General features: G+C 40.4%; 1 protein-coding gene across 5 annotated transcripts in view; it reads left to right on the forward strand.

Moving 5' to 3' along the window:
• The window catches only part of DOCK4 (dedicator of cytokinesis 4), a 247,927-nt gene that overhangs the window by 173,076 nt on the left and 51,180 nt on the right, over positions 1-23,671 (forward strand). For all 5 annotated transcript variants that reach the window (XM_082239403.1, XM_082239404.1, XM_082239406.1 and 2 more), the window contains exons 26-32: positions 1,790-1,888; positions 3,802-3,896; positions 7,359-7,434; positions 8,662-8,762; positions 9,673-9,731; positions 15,112-15,260; positions 18,008-18,093. In XM_082239403.1, coding sequence (XP_082095529.1) covers positions 1,790-1,888; positions 3,802-3,896; positions 7,359-7,434; positions 8,662-8,762; positions 9,673-9,731; positions 15,112-15,260; positions 18,008-18,093 — 665 coding nt within the window. The remainder of the gene's footprint in view (positions 1-1,789; positions 1,889-3,801; positions 3,897-7,358; positions 7,435-8,661; positions 8,763-9,672; positions 9,732-15,111; positions 15,261-18,007; positions 18,094-23,671) is intronic.

Raw genomic sequence — 23,671 nt, forward strand, 5'->3', positions numbered from 1 at the left:
CTAAATGCAGTCTTGTCACCGAGACAAGACAAGCAAAGGGCACTAAACGCTGTGATTTCTTCCTACACGAGCTCCTATTTATTTCAGCTGATCTCGAGTAGAAGACATGCCCATTTATGTTGCATATATGCTCAGTTGCTTCATTGGTTTTCAAGCCAAAAGATAACTAATCTGCAGATTCCACAGATAGAATGGAAAGAGATCTATTATCAGAGAAGTAGCTTAATTCACTTAGACCAGATTTTTAGCCATATAAACTGTTCTTCCTTCCATATGGTGTGAGGCCTGCTTCCAATTCCACATTGGTACTGGTATAGACATCGTGCTAGCATTGTTTTGAAAGGCCCCAATTGTATAAGATATTTGTTCAACATGGAAATTGTGTTTAACGAACATAAGCCATCCTTATTCTTGGAATATTAACAGCACTGTCCATGTTGACTGGTGGCAAAATCTATACATTATGCAAAATTCATAGTATTCAGCTCCATTTCTTTAATTATTTACAGGTGCAGGGGCCCTGCAGAATGTGCGGTGGGGAGGTTTATCCTTTGGGTCTCCAGTCATGATTTGGGCAGAAATCCATATCCACCAAATGGGAGCTTTTTATTAAGCCTTATAGCAGAACAGGGTGGGGTGGGGTGTGTTTCTTTCTGGACCGTTGCTAGGAAGGGAGGGATGAAATATCTGATGGAAATATATCTCCTCACCCCACTGCTAATTAAAGAAAGAAACCAGTGATAAAGTTGCATGTAATGCCTTGAGCATAATGCAGCCTTCAGAAGTAAGTGCCAAAGTGCTCACTTGGACTTCTTTTCTAATAAGCGAGTTCTATACTGCAGGAACGTGGGTGGCTCTGTGGGTTAAATCACAGAGCCTAGGACTTGCCAATCAGAAGGTCAGCGGTTCGAATCCCCGCAACGGGGTGAGCTCCTGATGCTCAGTCCCAGCTCCTGCCAACCTAGCAGTTTGAAAGCACGTCAAAGTGCAAGTAGATAAATAGGTTGTTCGAACCTAGCAGTTCAAAAGCACATCAAACTGCAAGTAGATAAATAGGTACCGCTCCAGGTAAACGGTCTTTCCGTGCGCTGCTCTGGTTTGCCAGAAGTGGCTTAGTCATGCTAGCCACATGACCCAGAAGCTGTATGCCGGCTCCCTCAGCCAATAAAGCGAGATGAGCGCCGCAACCCCAGAGTTGGTCACGGCTGGACCTAATGGTCAGGGGTCCCTTTACCTTTACCTTTTTATACTGCAGGCTCAAGAAATGTGATTCAGTTGTTAAACACTGAGGAAAGAACTGCAGTGTTGGGTTTAAGATACATCTTTGCAAAGGGGCTTTCTTTGTTGAATGCTCTTCCCAGGGAGGTTTGGATGACACATTCATTATACACCTTTAGGCACCAGGCAAAAAACATTCCTCTTTGACATCTTTGGCTGATTGACAAACAATGTCCTTTTAAAATGTTTTGGGGGGGATTAGTGGGTTGTTCTTGTTCTTATTATGTGTTTTGTGTTTTTATTTTGTGGTTTTATGTTTTGAACTGCCCTAAACTAAGGCCTGCAGGTATAGAGCAGGTATACAAACTTAATAGAAGATGATGAAGATGATGAAGATGATGAAGATGATGATGATAATAATAACAATAATAATAATAATAATAATAATAATAATAATAATGCTTGTCCTCATACCTCCATAATCAATAGAAAACACATACTTTTTTAAAAAAACAACAACCGTTTTTACTTTGTAATGCCTTTCCTTTCCTTTTAAAACCATTTCTTTCAGGGAGAGTTTGTTTCATGTCTTTTGTCATTATTGCGCCAAATGACTGACAGACATTACCAGCAGCTCCTTGACAGATTCAAGACGAGGGACGAGCTGAGGGTAAGTAGCAAGTCTTGTGCTTTAGCATCTACAAATGTTCTCATCAACTTCTCCCCCTTCCAGTCTATTCAAGATTGTCCTGTTTTACTTAAGCGACCGTTGATATTTGCTTGTGAGACGCAATCCAAAGCCAGTTCAATGAGCTCACTGATCCCAGTGGGAATCGAGCATGACCTAACTTTCTTAGGTTATTGTTTTAGGGTTAGTGGTGACTTGCTAATGTAAGGTTTCTCATGTATACGGATCAGTGTGATAAAGTGGATTGTCTGCCGAGCTCAGTTGTTGAAGATTTGGGTTCAAATCCTTGCTTTGCGACAAAATGACTCTGGGGATGAGATAACAGTTCACCATTCGCCTCAGAGTAGGTCCTGAGTTAGTCATGCTCATTAATTTCAGTGGGTCAATTTTGAGGTATGTGCACAGGGCAGGATGGGGGACAGAAGCCCTATTGCGCAAGCAGAAGTGCTGCTGCCAGGGCTGGTTAGGCAAATTCCACCCAATGTAATTAAAAATATTCCAAGAACAGTTTAAAACCACCACATTCTCTCAGCTAATGATTTCAGAGTTGCCAGGAACAGTATCTTTTAGCCATCAAATGCCTGGGTAAACAGGAATGTTTTTACATTCCTCCTGCAAGTCAGTAATGAGGGAGACAGATGCATCTTACCAGAGCCAGCTGTGTACTATTGAAAATGCATGAATTTGTGTATATATAGAACCCAAGAACAACATGTCATGCGCTAAAAGCCTGGAAGTGCACATGGGTGGATATTATCTGAGCAGCTTCCAGCATGACTGCTGCAGACTTCACCCCACCAGACCTAGAACACAGATCATTACGTCCATTATGAAGCTGTGATTTTATTACAGGCTATAATAATATTGACTTGCTGCCTCCAGGAATCAGGCTGTTTCAGTTGTTGTCGTTCTGCTAGTTTGGGCGTTTCAGGCAGGGAAATTGATGTTCAGGCAATAGATATCCATCTCTTTGCCAGTCCATGTTTTTCAAAAGTACCTATCCCTAGGATACCAGATCTAGTCCAGCAGAAGTTTCACAGCAAAGTCTGAAGACTTGCAGCTAAGTTGACACACTTCTACACATCTTGACAACTTCATCCCTCTTTGCAGGTTAAAGACTAGCATTAGGGTTCATCATTAATTGTCTAAGGGATTCCCGTAACCCTCATAGAATTGTAGAGTTGGAAGGGACCACAAGAGTCATCTAGGCTGACCCCCTGCAGTCTTTTGCCCAACGTGGGGCTCGATCCCACAACCCTGAAATTAAGAGTCTCATGCTCTACCAACTGAGCTATCCAGTCCCTCATGTAGGCATTCTAGGTAGCAATCCAAATTGCTATGGCCCCACTAGCTGACTGTGCACTTCAGGTGCTGCAGGCAAACAGAATAATTTGATTTGTCAGTAACAGAATGTTGAGGGTAAACATCTGGATGATACACATCCAGCCTTCAATCATGTGAGTCCCCCACCAGCAGCCCAATCCAGTAGAAATTGTTTTCACATGCAGTCTACACCCTTTATTTGCTAAAAGTAAAGCCGAAGTTTGCAAACTTCAAGAATCACGTGTGTTACTATTTTAAAGGTTGAAAATGTCTGCGTGGTATAAAGATTAACTTTACATTTTATTTGTATCGCAGAAGTAATGCATTATTCAGCAGCCTTTGACAACACAATCTCCTGTCTGCATCTCACTTAAAAGCACGTCATTAAATCGTTTCATAATCCCTGTGAAGTTTCCTTGGAGGAAAAAAAAGTAGCTGCTTTTACCCACCCACCCCATAACCTATTAGAATCCTGTTTCCTTCTTAATCGCAAGTTTTGTAATGTCAAATGCTAAAATGATTCGCTGCACATTTCTTTCTCTTACCTATGGAATATTTCTCCTCTGCTCTAGGATTTCTTATTACAGATATTTACAGTCTTTCGAATATTAATACGGCCAGAGATGTTTCCAAAGGACTGGACGGTGATGCGTTTAGTTGCTAACAAGTAAGACTGCTTAAATATAACGGTAACAATAGAACTGGTGTTAATGGGAATAGGACTGGGAATAATACTGATAATTTAAGAACCGGTTCTGTGGCCCCTGGGAGGTCATCTGAGCGGCCAGAGAATATTTCAAAGCTCCCTCTTCACAAGCAGAGAAGGAGTTCCATCCCCAGAGACGCCTTTGTTTTGGCTCCTGGAATAGCAACAGCCATCTGACCTTGGGCATGTGCAGGAGAGACTCTGAATCTGTAGAATTCAAATTCCTCCAATTTCTCCAACACACTAATGGCAAGAAAGGGAAAATGAATAGCAGCTCTGGTGCTGACATACAGTGGTACCTCGGGTTACATACGCTTCAGGTTACATACGCTTCAGGTTACAGACTCTGCTAACCCAGAAATGGTGCTTCAGGTTAAGAACTTTGCTTCAGGATGAGAACAGAAATTGTGCTCCGGTGACACGACGGCAGCGGGAGGCCCCATTAGCTAAAGTGGTGCTTCAGGTTAAGAACAGTTTCAGGTTAAGAACGGACCTCCGGAAGGAATTAAGTACTTAACCCGAGGTACCACTGTACTTGTTTTCCCACCCCAGCTCTCCCTTTCCCCCTAGCCAGCGCAGGACCTGTAAGGTTCTGAATTTCATGGTTCTTTTGTCAAGGATTCCCTTTCCCTCCAGCCACATTAGGTTGCTCTGCCTGCTTGCAAATTGCATGTCTCCTGGCAGCGCATTGCAGACTAAAGACCTAAGTAATGTGAAATATCTTTTAAGCATTTATGCGTGCACATTTGGATGAATACAAGATAAAGTTGACGGCTGCAAAGTCTTCCTATGCTGCTGTCTGCTAAAATAACATGTAACAACTTGTTTTCCAGAAACACGAATGTCATTCTACTCTTTCTATTGTTCCTGTAGAAACAGAATCATTCATTTTCGGTGGCCTAGGGACAAATGGTTACGAATTTAAGCTAAATGTTGGTTCTTCAAATGTTTTGGTTCCTAATGAGAAATTAAACTTTTTAAAGAGTTTTTTTTAGCCCTGTAGTTTTTCTAAGTGTATCTTTGAATTGCTGTTTTGAGAGGCAAGTTTGTGGTAAGGAGAAGCGGCAGAGTTTCCTTCTCTCTTCAGCCAGAAAGCTTTTATGAAGGATGCGCATTATCTTGAGCTGCAGTAGGGAATGTGGTCTGATAGGGGTCTCTCCTGGTCCAGTTTGTTGCCTTTATAGTCTGCCACTTCTGGCTTGATCCTAACAAGCCATTAAGGTTTATAGTTTATAGGTAGTATGGAATGCCTATAGTTTTCACATTAAATAGGTCAAAGAAACAAGCACGTGTCTTAGATAGACCAGTGGTGAAATGAAATCAGACGAGAAGACTCTGGAGAAAGGAAAGCAATTCAAAAATTGACAAACACGAAGAACGGTGAAATCTTTAGCAGCTTACAGCTTTTGTCCCACAAAAGATGATATATATGCCCAGCAGTTCATTGCTAACCATGGTACTGTTTGGTGTAATTTAAAATTGAAAAGGAGAAAAGATGGCTATGTTGTCGGTGGTGAAGCCAGAGAACTACCATTGATTTCAAGTCAGGAACATATTGCATGCCAACAAATAGAATTCTAACATCAATGACTAGGTTGGCAAAGCGAAGTAAGCATAAGGATGATTGCAAAGAACTGGCAGTATTTGATGCAAGTTAAATCCTTCATCAGCTGAGGAGGCCCAGAATGCACAGAGTATTTAAACACACAGTACTGGAAAAACATCAATAGCCTCATTTGAAAACTTAGTCCTTGGTACTAAGCATAAAACAAGTAATCATGTGAGGTCTTTGTACCTTTTTGCATATAATCTTACTTATTTTGAAGTAAATTATTTGTGTAGGATGCAGCCCTGGGCACAATGACATGCGTGAAAGTTCTGCTAGTTTTCATGGAGCCAGTGTGGCGTAGTGGTTAAGAGCGGTAGTCACGTAATCTGGGTAACCGGGTTCGCGTCTCCGCTCCTCCACATGCAGCTGCTGGGTGACCTTGGGCTAGTCACACTTCTCTGAAGTCTCTCAGCCCCACTCACCTCACAGAGTGTTTGTTGTGGGGGAGGAAGGGAAAGGAGAATGTTATCTGCTTTGAGACTCCTTAAAGGGAGTGAAAAGCGGGATATCAAATCCAAACTCTTCTTCTCTTCTTCTTCATTGGGTGAGTTGGAGCTTGGAGTGAGGCCTCTTAAGTGTGACAGATTCTCAGCTATGGTACACCAGCTGAGCACTGGATCGGCTAGAACGTTGTTTGCAAGACAAAAACTGCATTATTCGCAACATGTTTAAACAGGATGTGACAGTTTGCTGTTCTGGCTTCTGGGATAGCTGCGCAGCCTGCATTCGCCCCATAAGACGCACACACATTTCCCCTTACTTTTTAGGAGGGAAAAAGTTAGTCTTATAGAGCAAAAAATACGGTATTTGAATATCACCCAGTGAGCTTCATGCTTCTGTGGAGGTTTGAACCCGGGTTCCCCTGGTCCTCAGCCCAATACAATGACCACTTTACCACATTGGCTCTCGATGATTAGATGAACAAAATTGTGGCCAATGGTGGTTTTCACTGGTGTTTTGAAGGATGGAAGAATGTAGTCTGCATAGTTAATGGAAACTTTATTAATCTTTCTGATGTCCTATCAGCAAACAAAATGTATGGTCTTAGGGAAAGTGTTTGGGGTTTTATGGTTGGGGGGTTGGTTTTTCTTTTTTTAGTAGTTTCTGGAACTTTAAATCTCTGGAATAAACCAATTGGACTTTTGTTTGTATTGTGTATTCAAAACATGAATATTCCACAGAATGTTAACAGTCTTGCTTAGGGCTGAGGGAAGAGGCAATAAGTCAGGAGGTGATTGGTGGGGGAAAGGGTCCATCAGAAATAGATTTAAAACAGTGTATTAGTGATGGAATATATTTGAGAGGAGATTGGTGTCTTTTCATATATACATACAAAGCTTTCAGCTTTTCCAGCTATACTTCAGCCCTGATGACATTGATTGTACTTGGCAAATCTGAGCTAAGGATGATGGTTCTATATTAAAGCCTACAAGTAATTAGTCCTAGATACATAAATTTTAGAAATGGACATATTAACTTTTAGGAAAAGAAATTGGTTGTGCCAGAACAAATAAACAAAGCTAGTAATACACAAAAGTAAATTAATAGCTTTCCCCCATTGCTTTCCTTCATAAATTCTGTGAGTTGAAGAGATGTATTAATCAGAATATTTCATATCTCACATCAACATAACTAGATGCAAAATACATATTCCAGTAGCTTATAGACTCCTATTTCACAAGTTATTAAGATTTTATTATGCATCATTTATCTTGTAGTCTGCAGTTGGTTTTGTTGCCTTAATAAAAGAAAATAGATCATATATATAATTTAGCCAGGATCGTAATGTATGTAATATTTTCTTCTTTTTCTAGTGTTATTATTACAACAGTATTATATCTTTCGGATGCCCTTCGTAAAAACTTTTTAAATGAAAGCTTTGATTACAAGGTAAGCTAGTGATTGGCTTCCGTAATAACGATCTTTTCCTCCTAAATGTCTGTTGGTATCTTCCATTCCACTCTGTTGCCACGCTGGGCTTCCAGTGCAATGAGCTCTCCTAAATTTTATTTCCTTCCTGTAGTCTCTGGGGAAACAATAGTACTGCCACAGATTTAGGCTGATCAATGAGTAGAGGATCACAATCCTGTGCTGAATATGACTTTGTAGAACTTCTATTTTAGTTCATTTGGAAGTTTTAGAATGATCTGCATTTTAGGTTATCCAGCTGCCTGTACCTTTTCTTAGTTGTTCAAATTTTTAAAGAGTTTTTAGTTTTGTTTGTGGAGGTATGTGTTGTATTTACTGACCTGCTGGTGGTGTTAAAATGTGTTTCATTGGAACTTTTGATCTTAACAAACATTTTCCTTCCCAGCATCCCCCTGCACTTATTTATTTATTTATTTATAAACATGTCCCACTGACTTTTTTTTTTTAAAGCACTCATGGCAGCATACATCTAAATCATGGTCACCATAGTGTTGCTCGGCTAGGGTTGCCATATGTCCTCTTTTTCCAGGACACATCCTCCTTTTCATGGGTAGAGTTGTCAAAGCAATCTATAGTTATAAGTGGAAGTTGGCAAATGTGTCCTATTTTTTGCTCCTCAAAATATAGCAACCCTAGCTGTAGTATCTCTTAATAGGAGGGAAACAACCACACTTTGTGTTTGCAGCCACCAAGACCATATAACACCGGTTCTCAAAGACCTACATTGTCTCCCTGTACATTTCCGAGCACAATTCAAAGTGTTGGTGATGGCCTTTAAAGCCCTAAACAGCCTCAGCCCAGTATACCTGAAGGAGCATCTCCACCTCCATTGTCCAGCCCAGACACTGAGGTCCAGCTCCGAGGGCCTTATGTCGATTCCCTCACTGCAAGAAGTGAAGTTGCAGGGAACCAGGCAGAGGGTCTTCTCGGTAGTGGTGCCCTCCTTGTGGAACACCCTCCATCAGATGTCAAGGAAATAAACAACTATCTGACTTTTAGAAGACATCTGAAGGCAGCCCTGTTTAGGGAAGTTTTTAATGTTTGATTGTGTTTTTAATATTCTTTTGGGAGCTGCCTGGAGTGACTGGGGAAACCCAGCCAGATGGGCAGGATATGAATAACAAACTTCTTCTTCTTCTTCTTCTTCTTCTTCTTCTTCTTCTTCTTCTTCTTCTTCTTTACTTCCAGATATGGGATTCCTACTTTTACCTGGCTGTCATTTTTATAAACCAGTTATGCCTGCAGTTAGAGATGTTTACCCCATCCAAGAAGAAAAAGGTGTTAGAAAAGTAAGTATCACTATCACTATTGAACTAGAAAGCACCCAATATTTCTGTTACTCTTTATTATGCAAAGTAAGGTAGCGGTCTTTGGGGGAAACTATCCTGTGATGTAACTTTTTTAAAAAAAGAAAAGAAAAACCCATATTGCTGGATTTAAGATGCTTTTTTAAAAACAACAACAGACAGAGCAATCGTCACGATGGGCAATTCTTAACAGCTGAATTTATTGCTGACATAACTTGAATGACCCTTGCCAGGAAAAGAAAAGGAATACTTTGGGTATTCTGTACGAACCATCCAAGCTCTTGGATGAAATCTGCCTGGTCCATCTTAATTCTAAGTTATGTAGTTCCTGTTTAATGCAAGGAATGGGGTCGATGTGCAGAAGAAGTACACGTCAGGAATCAAAGAAAGGAGGTCTGCCTGTGAGAATAACTATATGTATAGCTCAAATTTTTCCTCACTGTTTTGTTGCAGTGATCCCCACTGCTGAAGACACATGCTGCTTTTTAAACTGAAGGCCTCATTGCCTCTTTAGCAGTAGGAACTGTTATGGCAGGGAGGAAGACATCAGTTATGACTGCAGTTTTCTTCCACAAAAGCACACCCTTTGGAATTCCAGCTATCGTGTCTGTGTAATCTTGCAACCTGATAGCTGGGCCACACTCTGAAAATAATTCCAATTAAAAAACACATCTAGAAGCAGTTTCGGTTAAAAACATCCCCAAAGCAATTACAGTTAAGAATATTATTCTGTCCTATGATCAGGAGGTTGACAGGAGCAGGATTGTTCAGCCACATATTCTACAAGTACTCAAATTCCAGGAGCAAAATGCACAGAAGTTGCCCTTCTTTGGTTTATGATACAGTGAAATGATCTGCCAAATAATCTTTGGTTTTTAAAAATATATCACAGATACGGCGATATGCGGGTGACAATGGGATGTGAAATCTTCAGCATGTGGCAAAATTTAGGTAAGCTTTTTGGTTTTTCTTAAGATCCCGATCCATATATATGTATAAAAACTGAAGTTGCTTTACTTAGAAAACTGTGCAAAAGCGTGACCTACAGTATGTAAGCCTTAACAAATGAAGATTCAGAAGTGAAACAGATCTTATGTGTGGATCCTGAAAACTTGCACTTGCTTCCATATCCTTAAATTTGGAGGCAATACTTATTAATACACTGTTTTGAAGGATTGTGGTAAACCATTGACCACTAACATCTGGTGAATGCAGTTTCGTGGCACATCTGCAGAAGGTGCTTCAGACCTTGAAGTTGATCATTCTAATCAATATTTTGCTTGTTATCAACGATCACTCCTCCTCCTCCGTTCTAGACTACAAAGTCACAAGCAATGTTAATTCCAAATACCCAAATAGCCGGATGGAGTCAGGAACTGCAGTGAGAGCCTTCCTCTGTCAGTTGCCACTCTCACTCCCTGCAGGATTGTACAATCCCAGCTCTTCTAAGGAACACATGGGCGGAAATCGAGGCTAGAGAAGGAGGAGAAATGCAGATTTCTTCTCCCTGTATCTTTCTTAAAGGTAAAAGTAAAGGGACACCTGACCATTAGGTCCAGTCGTGGCCGACTCTGGGGTTGTGGTGCTCATCTTGCTTTATTGGCCGAGGGAGCCAGCGTACAGCTTCCGGGACATGTGGCCAGCATGACTAACCCGCTTCTGGCGAACCAGAGCAGCACACGGAAACACTATTTACCTTCCTGCCGGAGTGGTACCTATTTATCTACTTGCACTTTGACGTGCTTCCGAACTGCTAGGTTGGCAGGAGCAGGGATCGAGCAATAGGAGCTCACCCCGTTGCAGGGATTTGAACTGCCGACGTTCTGATTGGCAAGTCCTAGGCTCTGTGGTTTAACCCACAGTGCCACCCACGTCCCTGTATCTTCCTTAGCCATTGCAAATAAGAGTGTGGAGCTGAGAATTTTGGCAAGGGTCTTATGTCCGTTTCTGCTTTACCAGGGCTAGATGGTCCCAGTTTCTTGAAGGCTGGGTGGTCCTGCAGATGCTGGACTACAACTGCCATGGTCCCTGCCCACTGGCCATGTTGGCTGAGGGTGCTGGGAGTTGTAGTCCAACAGGATCTGGGGAACCACAGTACCCCACCCCTGCTTTCAGAAATAGCTCAGACCATAGAGGTTGAGACTATCTCAGGGTTTGAACCCCACATTGGGCAAAAGATTCCTGTATTGCAGGATGTTGAGTTAGATGACCCTTGTGATGCTTCTATGATTCTGTAATACTCTAAAGAGGACAGATGGCAACAGTGTGATTAGACCACCCCTTCTAACACTGCCAAGGTGTTTAAGCATCTCCAGCTTTGCCAAAAGATGTGGAAGATGTTTGGTTCAGAAACCTTGCTTGCAAGATGCTGAAGTCTAAAGATGCAAATGGTAATAATGAGCCAATAAAATCCTGTTTGTTACAAAGCTAATTGACTTGGTGGTGCAGCTGACAGTTTAAGAGACTAATATGCTGTAGCATTGGATAAGTATCTCTAGACTAAATGATTTATTGCAGAGTAATTTCTCCCTCCCCTGAGTATAAAAGACTGCTTACCACTTAACAACAAGCCAGTTACCTAGATGACTAATTGGAGTCAATAAAAGGCTGCTAATCTCTTAACTAATTGCCCCACTGATTAACCATCAAATTGATTAACTGATTCAGAGGGCAATCCTATGGCAAGATGTGCTGGGATGAGGGCACATCTCCATCTCAGATACCTGGCTCAGCTGGCATTAAGTTGCCAGCTCTGGCTCAGCCAAATATATGTTGGCATAATTTTCCTATCCTGGCTCAGCCAGGACCAAAGCTGGCTGAGTCAAGGCTGCTGGAATTCCCCAAAAAAGTGGTGTGCAAGGGGGTGTGGTGTGCTGGACCCAGAGAGCAGGGACTTAGGCTCAATCCCAAGCTTGTTCAGCTCAGTCACGTGACCTGGGAACCCAGCACAGAGCACTGTTTTAAAGGCTTTCTTTCTTTCTGCCAGGCTTAAGTAGAGCAGCAGCAATTTCTCTGCTGAACAGGTTTGGATCTGGCATAACGTTAGGCCATCTTAATTTACACTGGCTTGCTTCACACCAGCTTCTCAGGCATAGGATTGCTCCCTACACAATTATCTATTCACTGTTCTTTAATAGCAACAAGGACACCTTTTTTGAGGATATTCTGTTGTCACATCTAAATGATTCATCTCAGTTCTTTGGATATTTGGTTAATGCACTTTGGTTACATGCTAAAGAAGCTAACCTTTAATGACTATATTTAGCAGGGTCATTAATGAAGGACCGCCTTATTTAACTCATTAATGAATGGCTTCATTTTGGATAAGGTTATTTTACCCTAACGCTGAATGAATTACAACTTATTGTTGAATGAATTACAATATCAATGAATTAATGATGGTTCTAGCTAGTTGTCTTTTACTATTTTAATTTTGGATTAAGATACACATTTTACTGAAGCTTATGAAAGGGGTTAATTATTAGCTTATTCCATGTCACCACGAAATGATTTTATTCACTTGAATTTGTTTATGATTGCTTGTAAATAGTATAAATAGTCATTGATTAAGGTTTATGAATTTGATAAGAATTTTTCGTAAGCAACTTATGATTAAGTGGCAAAAGGAGAAAATTGAGTATTGGATACTTCATCTCAGTTTACTTTTTAGGATTATTATTATTATTATTATTAAATTTATTACCCGCCCCGCACCCTAAGGTCCCAGAGTGAGTGACAACATTAAAACGCAGCATTACAACACAATATTAAAAACAGTTTACAGCAACTTACAATTACAGAAATAAGTACACCTGAAGTGTCAAAAGCCAGGGCAAAAAGGATAGACTTCAGGATTCTCCAGAAACTGTATAATGAAGGTGCCAGATACACCTCCTAGAGGCGCAGAGACTCAGTTCTACAACTTGAGTCAATAAGTAATTTTGAATGCTTGTTTGCTGATCAGACTATTGACAAACAAGGTTTATATGGTCTATAATGAAATATTAGCTTAATAAAATGCAGAACTCACATGCTTTATGAATCACAGGGGGTGGGATGGAATGCACATCCACGTGGAAATATTGTTTTGCCTCTTCCTTGACAGATGCTGGAAAATAATGATGATGATGATGATGATGATGATGATGATGATATATATGCCCCAAATGATGGGCAGGCAATGTTCTATAAAATGTGTGTATGGTGGGTTTAGTTTAGTTTTTGTTTTTTTTAAAAAACTGTTAATAGAATTTACTGAATTATTATTGTAGTAGACACAAATGGTATGTTAAATCCAGAGGGAAAATAATTGTACTTTTCCAAAAATAGTCCAATGAAATAAAAGGGCACATTATACTGAAAGATAAAAAGGTAAAGGACCCCTGACAGTTAAGTCCAGTCGTAGACGACTCTGGGGTTGTGGCGCTCATCTCGCTTTACTGGCCAAGGGAGCCAACGTTTGTCTGCAGACAGTTTTTCCGGGTCATGTGGCCAGCATGGCGAAACCAGAGCAGCGCACGGAAATGCCATTTACCTTCCCGCTGGAGCTGTACCTATTTATCTACTTGCACTTTGATGGGCTTTTGAACTGCTAGGTTGACAGGAGCAGGGACCGAGCAACGGGAGCTCACCCCGTCGCGGGGATTCAAACTGCCAACCTTCTGATTGGCAAGCCCAAGAGGCTCAGTGGTTTAGACCAGGGGTAGGCAACCTAAGGCCTGTGGGCTGGATGCGGCCCAATCGCCTTCTAAATCCAGTCCATGGATGGTCCAGGAATCAGCGTGTTTTTACATGAGTAGAATGAGTGCATTTATTTTAAATGCATCTCTAGGTTATTTGTGGGTCATAGGAATTTGTTCATTATTATTATTTTCAAAAGGAGGCTGTGTCACCTGTGCTGGCCCTTGCTGGCTTGGGGGGCTGTGGTTGCTGCCCCCCCCCCCATAATCTGTGTGGGGGATATGCTTTGGATTTGTGAGTTACTGTCGTTCAGCTCCAAGGTCCAGGCCTAGCTCTTATCACGGGATCCTTAGGAATATCATCATTTTTATTTGCGTGTTCATTATACATTGTTTGTAGTGGCATACAGTATTATATTATATTCTACTGAAACTGCCAGTGTTGTTTGGAATGCAGATAAGCTCTTGTAACCTTCCCCCACCTAGAAAAAAAAAAGAGTCATGTATTGATCTTCTGTATTTTGAAAACACATACATTATAGAGAACTTGAAAATACTCCCACGAGCGAATTTGCTGTCAAGTTTCGTAATGGAAAATAACAAGACTCTGAAGGGTGCCAAACCAATTATATGTGAATATAATGTGAAGGGTTATATTGAAGCAACACAATGCATGTTGTGCGCCACAACCCATGCCTGGGTCCCTCTATCTGTTGGTGCTATTAGCAGGGATTACTTCATCTGTTTGCAGCCATATCCATGCAGATTAGAAAACATTGCTAATCTGATGGGTAATACTAGTTTGTTGCCAGAGAGAACATTATGTTACTTCAGCCAACGTATTTCAGTAACTTCTTCATGGACCATTGGGCGGTTCTCAAATTAATAAAACTTCTTTAATTCCAATTAAAGAATCACTCTTAGTGGGCAACTTTCACCCTTAAGTTGTTTTGTTTTTGTTTGTAAAGGGATTCGTCGTGTCCCCCCCCCTAAAAAAGCTAAGTGCCAGCTTCCTTTTCTACAGATGAAATTTGCACTTCCATTGTTGTGACTACAAAATGGAGGGTGGGTGCACTTTTTTTGCCTCTACCTGATGTGCATATACATTCAGGTGGGTACTCACACTTGCTCCAGTCTCTGAAGATTCAAATACAAGAATGCCAGAACAGCTTGTACCTCTAACACAAAACTGGCCTTTTAGAAAACATGTACTATGCAATCTTTGCTTCTAGTCCTGTTTGATCATTGTTTCTTGACGATTTTATTTATTTCATAGTCCCGTTTGATTCATGTTGCATTCCAGTTAACAAGTTAGTCAGTGCGAATTGGTTTGGTGGAGAGACCCATTTCTTAGGAAAACACTTCAAGAAGGCCGAGCTATTTTTTCTCCACATCCCAGTCTCAAAATCTCTGTGAGACATGAGCAGTCTCATCCATGTGTAAGATTAGGCCTATCTTTATCTTGTCCTTGGTTTCTTTCTCTTATATCTATTCATAAAATGATCCACGCTGAAAACGTTATTGGACAAAACGTACTGTAGATCTTTATGACGTCAAATAACTCAATCCATCTTACAGTTATAGCATTTCTGTTTTGCAGTATTTCATCCCTGAATGTAGTTCAAGTCAATCTGGCTTCGTTTTCATTTTAGGGGAACACAAAGTCCACTTCATCCCAGCACTGATTGGCCCATTCTTAGAAGTGACACTGATACCTCAACCGGATCTTCGAAATGTAATGATTCCTATTTTCCATGACATGATGGACTGGGAGCAAAGGCGCAGTGGCAACTTTAAACAGGTATTTTTATTTTTTATTTTGATCAACTGGTTAAGAGAAGAGAAATAATTCCCTGGCAGAAATGTTTCCACCAGGCATTTAAAATTTGACACAGAATGCACTTGATAAAAAAAACTATTGGCAGAATATTCCAGAGGACAAGGCTGAGGACACTAAAGACTTGGGTAGAATCTACACACATATAAGAAAAAGCTGTGAAAATCGTTTTTTAAAAAAGTTTTTGAAAAACACGTTGAATTTTGCGTAGCTCACTGTCGCCATCTAGTGTCACAGTTTTGAAGTGTTTTATTTGCAGCTGTGTAGCTGAGTCCTTGGTTTCTTATTGTTGTCAAATGAGCCTCGAGGAATGACCAGCGATGCTCCTGCAGATGATCTCAGTGATCGAGCTGGGATATGAGGGTTCAGGTGATCCCCGAGGTTGACCCTGGGCCTAAGGTGTTCAGGGCTTTGTAAGTTAATATGAGAACCTTGAACATGGCTCTGTAAATGTATATGAAACTTTATTGTGGGAACATTGGATGATTGCAGGTGTGGGAGGTGCCGCTGCACCCAAAGGCAATTGGCAAGTGCTGCTATCACAGGTGCACATGAGTGTTGAAGGGAATATGGCCGGAAAACCGAAATGCCTTGGTGCCAAGATATGATGGACAGGGCAAAGAGAAAGGGGATTTGGTTTGCTAAAAACGAGTAGCAGAGGATTAAATAGCAGCGGAAATAACTGCATTTTGAGGAGGAATTTGAAGGTGAAGGTTGCTTCATAAATGGAGAAGTTGCAAGCATAGAGGGAAATGGTAGCTAGAACAAGGTTGGCGTGATAAAAGGAAGCAGGACAGATAGCAAATGAATGTTTAAAGAGAGCAGCGATGGCAAGAATGTGGATGAGAGTAGTGTATTGCATTTGGTAGATAGGATTTTAGATTTGATCATAAGAAACCTGAGTCAAACCATTCATCCATCTAGTTCCTTTTAAAATGAACTTCAATGAATGGAATGGCTGGCTGATGCCACTCACTGCAGGCAAGAACAGTAGTTGCCTGTGACATGTAGTCATGTTCCAGGCAGCGGTTGAAATCCTAAGGCACTGCAGCAGGAGAAAAAACTTGAAAGAAAATGTCTGGCCTCCTATGCAACAGATAAGTAACGGCTGCACTTTTATTGCTTGAAAAAATGATTGTGCGGAAAGGTCCTGTTACAGGAAGTGCTTGTGTCAGTATATGTGCTATGGACTGAACTGGGGTGGGTGGGACTATAGAAGTGAATGCAAGGTTCTATCTATCTACAGTGGTACCTCAGGTTAAGTACTTAATTTGTTCCGGAGGTCTGTACTTAACCTGAAACTGTTCTTAACCTGAAGCACCACTTTAGCTAATGGGGCCTCCTGCTGCTGCCGTGCCGCCAGAGCACAATTTCTGTTCTCATCCTGAAGCAAAGTTCTTAACCTGAGGCACTATTTCTGGGTTAGCGGAGTCTGTAACCTGAAGCGTATGTAACCTGAAGCATATGTAACCTGAGGTACCACTGTACTGTGATTTCTCACTAACGTGCCTCAATATTCACGCTTCCAAAGACTTGACCCTCGTGACTTGTCAAGCCGTGTCACAATCCAGTTCCTTTTTTTTGCTACTTAAACAGTCTAGAAGATGCCAACTAAGGAAGAACTAAATGTGCCATCTGCTCTTGCAGTTTGTATCCTGCTCCTCGATGTATCTTCAGACCATTTCTCTCTGTTCCCTTTCCTGCTGCTTCAAATGAAGCAAAGCCACAGCATCTGAATTTGGGAAGTGAAGTGGCAAAATAACTGGAGAGGAGTTTGCACAGATATCTTGTGGGGGGTGGGGGCGAGATTAAGGAATGAAAGTGGAGTGCAGTGAACGCAATATAAGCAGGCTATGATAAACTGTCAGTTACTCTATCAGGGATAACAGTTTTCATATAAACAGGGTACAAGCATTCATATTTATCTGTGCATTATTCATTATCACGAAAGATGCCGGCTATCATTCATTCCTTAATAATTCTACAGCAAGCCTTTCCTCTGGGTTTTTTGCTCACTAATTGTCTTTATTACTGTACAGGAGGCAATTTACAGATGCAATATTAACTGCAAAGAGCCACCTTGCTACATTTTCTTGATAACAAACACAGCCGTGTGTGTATTTAAGCAATGGTCCTTAGCTACCAAACTCATATTCCCCTAACTGCTCTTGTTTGCTGGGTTGAAAATTAAGAGCATCTTTCACTCGTCCAAGCACTATAGGAGGAAGGGTAGGTTTCCGTAGCAGTAGATTTCTGTTTCTCACCCAGTGCTGAAAGAGGCAGGCAGGTTATGATCATGTTAATCTAGGGATTTAGAGAAGGGGAATGGGGAAGAAAAAAGAGAGAGGCTTTTATGCTGATATACATATAGTTGTCTTTCATTTGCAGCCTGGGGTGGAATTTTGAGATGGGGAGTTACGTTGTCTGATGCATTTGTTTGGCTCCATAAATAGCTGCCTTAGCAGCACAAACCCCTGTAGTTTAAAGTCATGTTGCTCCTCTTAAATTGCTGCATATGTGCCATACATGAGAAGGCTCCTGTGAGATAATTTCAGCTCTACAAAGAATGGGAACAACGTAGGAATCTTACTTAAATGTTTAATTCTTCATGTGAGGACAGACAGCCCTTTGTGGAAAACAAAAACCCTTTAAATAGTTTAGCCAACAATGTATATACCCTCATTTTACATGCAGACATATGTCACTTACAGGTGGAAGCTAAACTGATTGACAAATTGGATAGCTTGATGTCAGAAGGCAAAGGTGACGAAACATACCGAGAGCTCTTCAATAGTATGTGAGTAATAAATGTCCTAACTTTACGGATTGTTGTGTGATGGAGCGCAACTCCAGTACTGAAGAGGGGATTTTTGTCTTATTGAAATCTCTTTAATTTACCTAAACGAGTGAACAAGTCTTGTCTTTATGTCTAATTACTAAGATTGTGGGGTTTTCCTGTTCGTTTTGAGGGCTAATTCTTTTCTCATTCATTTAATTGTTAAAACTGGAAGAGCTGGAAATACTGACTAAGAGCTCAAACAATATGTAGTATTTTGAAAAGCAAGACTTTTAAGAAGGTATTTATTAAACATTTCACAATACGTTGGAAACTATATTGGTTTCTATTCTGTCCCTGCTCTCTTTTGCTAAATTTTCTCACATAAAAACCCTATATTAAAAGTAAATAAGTTTCCCGCAGTGAATAAATATTATACTGTTATAATGTGCAACGCGTGCTGAAATTTTAAATATTTAGTGTAAAATGTGAAGTAAAAAGTTTATTTTTCTAGAGAACATGCATTGAGCTAATATAGTTATTAATTCTATGTATAACTTAAAGAAGATGGGGTACAAACCAATTAGATTGGCATTTTTAAGCAACATTGATTTCAATGGAAGTGATAAGCAAATACTTGGATATTTGCTACTGTAATCATTTGCATGAATGTGGCACAAATTTAAATGGATTTTTTGTATTTTCAAAAATAATGGTTTCACATTTCCCATCTTTTCATTTGAAAGGAGTCAATGATATACCTAGAATCATAGACAACCATGTCTTGCATCTTTTACCCTCACAATATTAGTCGGGGGGGGGATAAAGTACTTTGAGAAAGCTTATGAAGTAAAACAGAAAAATTAGCACATTTTGATGCAGTAGGTACGAAGCTTAATTTTTCATCATGTCTCCATTTTACCTGTCAATTGCTACTTACCATGACTTCCAATAGTTCAAGAAAGTATGATAGAACAAACAGATGTTTTGACTCTAAATGCCAATTAGACAAGAGAGGGTTAGAAACATAGCTAATTGGATGTAATAGCTGGCATCTAAATATCTTTATAGACAGACTATTGACTGCCAAGGCAGAAATCAGCTCCGCTAATTGGGCCCTACTCCAATGTAGGCAGAACTATTACCTCACATGCTCTGAGCGTGAGGGACAGCAACTCAATTTTTGTCTCTGCACAAAAACTGTGAAATGTTTAAATATCAAGATAGCTTTCAAGTCCCCAAAGATTGAACATCTATTATAAAAGTATCTTCTCCCCCTCTCCTTTCTGATTGATGGTGAGACCACTTACAAAGAAAGACGGATCACCTTTCTTCCTGGAACATACATCATCTCCTTTAAGGTGAATTGGCACAATGAGAACACCTGTGGCTGCTCTCTGCCTTGGTCTAGATTCTAGCTTATAGAAAGTTTACTCGTGGTTCATATGCAATCTCGCACAACGTCCTGCCTGTGTCCAAAATGAATATTCAGCTCAGTATGTGCCCTCACCTGTTCTATTTGAAGTTCTGAAGAACATTGCTGATAAGCTGAAAATTGTATTTTAAATGTATGTTATATTAGAGTCAAACAGCCATACACATTTCATCTCTGTAGTATATGCAGTAGAGTACTTTGGAATGGGAACTTACTGTGTGTCAAACCCCATTGGTAATGTTGATATAAGAGCGGATTGGTTAATGTCTGATGAGCTTGACAATTGCAATAATAATAATAATAATAATAATAATAATAATAATAATAATAATCTTATTTATACCTCGCTCATCTGGCTGGGTTGCCCAAGCCACTCTGGGCATCTTCCAACATATATAAAAATATAAAAAACTGTCAAACATTTTAAACTTCCCGATATAGGGCTGCCTTCAGATGTCTTCTAAAATTCAGATTGTTGTTTATCTCCTCAACATCTGATGGGAGGGAGCCACAGGGTGGGTGCCACTACCGAGAAGGCCCTCTGCCTGGTTCCCTGCAACCTCACTTCTCACAGTGAGGGAACCACCAGAAGGCCCTCGGAGCTGGACCTCAGTGTCCGGGTAGAACAATGGGGGTGGAGACGCTCCTTCAGGTATACTGGGCCAAGGCCGTTTAGGGCTTTAAAGGTCAGTATCAACACTTTGAATTGTGCTCAAAAACATACAAGCATATGCAAGGATCTGAATTTGAGGCCTAAGTTGTAATATCATTAACAAAAGGGAATTTTTTAAAAAAAAATCTGTGTTCTGCTTTGTGTTCAAAATCATTTCATTCACCCGTTATTTAAACAAAATATTTCCATCGTGTTCCATTGGGAACCAGTGCTTGAAATTAAAGCTTCAGTCCCATTTGTCCCATTGAATGCAGTGAGTGGTATTCAACTAAGTTTTACTCAGAGTAGACACCACCCTTAGGGATTTGCTTCCAAGTCATTATACATGAATTGGGCTGTAAGCTGAGGTAATACTAGAAGCATGTACACTGTAGTTAAAGCTTCACAAAGTTCTAGGGTAATCTTTGACTGGTTTTCACTTTTTAAAGCAACAGATTTAAAAAGTAGCTTCTAGTGACCCCACTTGTAAAGAGGGCAGAGATAGACTTTATTATGACAATGCATTTTTATTTTTAACTGAACTTGCCCTGCAGTTCTTGAATTATGGAACAAATCATAAAGCATTAAAATAAATAAATCCCTAGGACAATTCTGTTTAAAACATTCAAGTATTTATTGATTTCAGAAACAAATCACCCACGTCACCTTCATTTTTTAAAAAAATTGTTTGGAGACCAGCACTACTTAAAACTCTGTTGTAATGAAATATCCTGCCAAATTGTAGCTATCAGTCTTCTAGCCGGTTTCAACTGGGGAGCTCTGAAAAGTCACAGATATGGCTGACTTGGAACTAAGAGGTGTACTAAAAATGGAGGAGAGAATGGTTTATGACTCTGACTCTCCAGTTATCCTGTGCTGCTTCACTTTATCATGAAATCATGGAAAATTCAAAGCAATAATGCCCTAAGTTTAAAAAATAAATAAATGTTAGAAGAACACGGCTCTTTTGAAGCATAGACTTTAACAGTTAAATTATTCCCATCAGAAACCTTTTAATGATTGAAGCATTTGTTATTTATTTCATTTTATTTATTTTTGGATTATTGCACATTTATTTTCACATATCAAGCGTGAAAAGCCAAGCTCTGTAGAAATTTCTACAACCTTGAAAACTGACTGGTTAAGATTTATATCAACTCTTTCCTCACCAAAATGTAGACATTGCACATAGATAACTTTTCACTTATTAAAAGCAGAAAAACAAGTGGCACATGACACCAAGTTCAAATGTCATGATAATTTGGTGTGCAAAATAGAAGAAAAATACCTGCCCTCAAGAGAGACTTCCGACATTTGTAAGGTAAAGGTAAAGGGACCCCTGACCATTAGGTCCAGTTGCAGATGACTCTGGGGTTGTGGCGCTCATCTCGCTTTATTGGCCGATGGAGCCGGCATACAGCTTCCGGGTCATGTGGCCAGCATGACTAAGCCACTTCTGGCGAACCAGAGCAGCACACGGAAATGCCTTTTACCTTCCCACCGGAGCGGTACCTATTTATCTACATGCACTTTGATGTGCTTTCGAACTGCTAGGTTGGCAGGAGCAGGGACTGAGCAGCGGGAGCTCACCCCATCATGGGAATACGAACTGCTGGCCATCTGATCAGCAAGCCCTAGGCTCTGTGGTTTAGACCACAGCGCCACCCGCGTTAAACAGAACATCCCAAAGAATCTTTATGGATAAACTTCCTGAACTAAATAGCTGACTGGATACATTCCAGTTACAATGGTGTTTGGGTGCACTTCCTTTTTATACGAAGAAAAAGACAGAGATATAAAATCCGACAAAATGGAGATTAGATGATGTTGTGATACTTTTTTTTTTAATTAGAGAATCATTCCTGAAAATTTGTTGCAATTTTGTTAATTTTAAATCAGTCAGTGTTGCTCACATTTCATTAGGCATTCCTGTGGTATAGACTTAACACAACACTTTTTGTATGCATAGATACCAGTCTTCAACACTATGGTGCAATGTCTGATTTACATTAAATGAAAATTGTCTTTGGTTGAAGAAGTAGTTCATTATATTTGCAACATCTCAAGCATAGCTGTTGTGGTGATAAACCACAAGAGTGAAGTTTCTGATAGACAATTTTAGTCCAGGAGCTCTTGTGACAATCTCAAGCATAGCAAATTTCATGGAGATTTTTTCTAATATCAATGGTTTCACAGGACCTTTGTGACACCTCTCCATCTTGCACACAGAGTTGTCATTGCTTGAGGTGAGGCTTTTCCATGTGGCCCAGAGTCTTTAGATCTAAGTAGCAGCATAATTGCAAAGTGTTGTTGCTGTTTTATTAATTAAATTTGTATACTGCCCTTCATCCACAAATCACAGGCTGGATCACAACATAGAAATACAAAAGAAGAACACCAAATACACAATAAAACAAACAAACCAATAACCCACCTATCACGAACACATAGAATCTTAATCAGCCAAACGCCTGGTTATAGAGAAATGTTGGCTAATCCATATCACTTCTGAGGGATTATAGCAGATCTCATTTTGAGATGTTTCCTCACCTTCAGCAAGTGTTTTTGAGAGGCTCTTTTGTCAGGAATGTTTGCTTTGTACATTATCTTTGAAAGGTCAGCAAGGCAAGCGATAAACCAGCAGAATCTTTAATCTGTCCCAATTGCCCAGTGCCAGGAACTCACACTCAAGCCACACACCTCCCAAAAAACCCCCACACCTGGACAGAGAGAGCTTGGAAAGAGAGAGAATCTGCATAGACCACAGCAATTTCCCCTCCCCAACTCTCACTTGTGCCCTGATTCTGCACCTAGTACCCAAATGCCATGGGCACAGCTGGGTGAGACCAACTCCACCCTGTTCCACCACCTAGGCCTCAGGGTTACAGAGTGATTCATAATCAAATCATGGATGAGGGAGGTCTTAATCACAGCTGACTTGGCATTCAGCAAAGCAGCCATTGTTGCTTGTTCAGATTTAGCACAGATACCCCACAAACAGCCCATAAGCAAGCACATTTCCTATTATTATTATTATTATTATTATTATTATTATTATTATTATGCACCCACGACAGCTGACACGGTTTCTGTTGCCCCTGTCATAGAATTGTAGAATCTTAGCGTTGGAAGGGACCCCGAGGGTCATCTAGTCCAACCCCCTTCAATGCAGAAATCTCAGCTAAAGCATCCATGACAGATGGTCATCCAAGCACTACAATACAGGATATGGCACAAAGAACCACTCTTGCTTTTTCAAACTATATATTTCAATTTTTTTTACATAACTCTATACCGGTGCCAATCAAGGATTGTTGCTGAATGCTGGCAATCTAGCTGCAGGTTAAAGAAGCACCATTCTGGGTGTTTGGAAAGCAAACAGGCCTCTGGAGAAGGATCAAAGGAAGATGGAATAAAAGATTACAGTAAAGCATGCAGAAGAGTTTCTGCTTCGCGGTATGCAGGAGAGAACACCAGCTTAGCTGGAATACCCTTCTTCTTACTTCCTATCG

This window comes from Podarcis vaucheri (assembly GCF_965113315.1).
Source record: "Podarcis vaucheri genome assembly, chromosome: 10".
NCBI classification, from domain to species: domain Eukaryota; kingdom Metazoa; phylum Chordata; class Lepidosauria; order Squamata; family Lacertidae; genus Podarcis; species Podarcis vaucheri.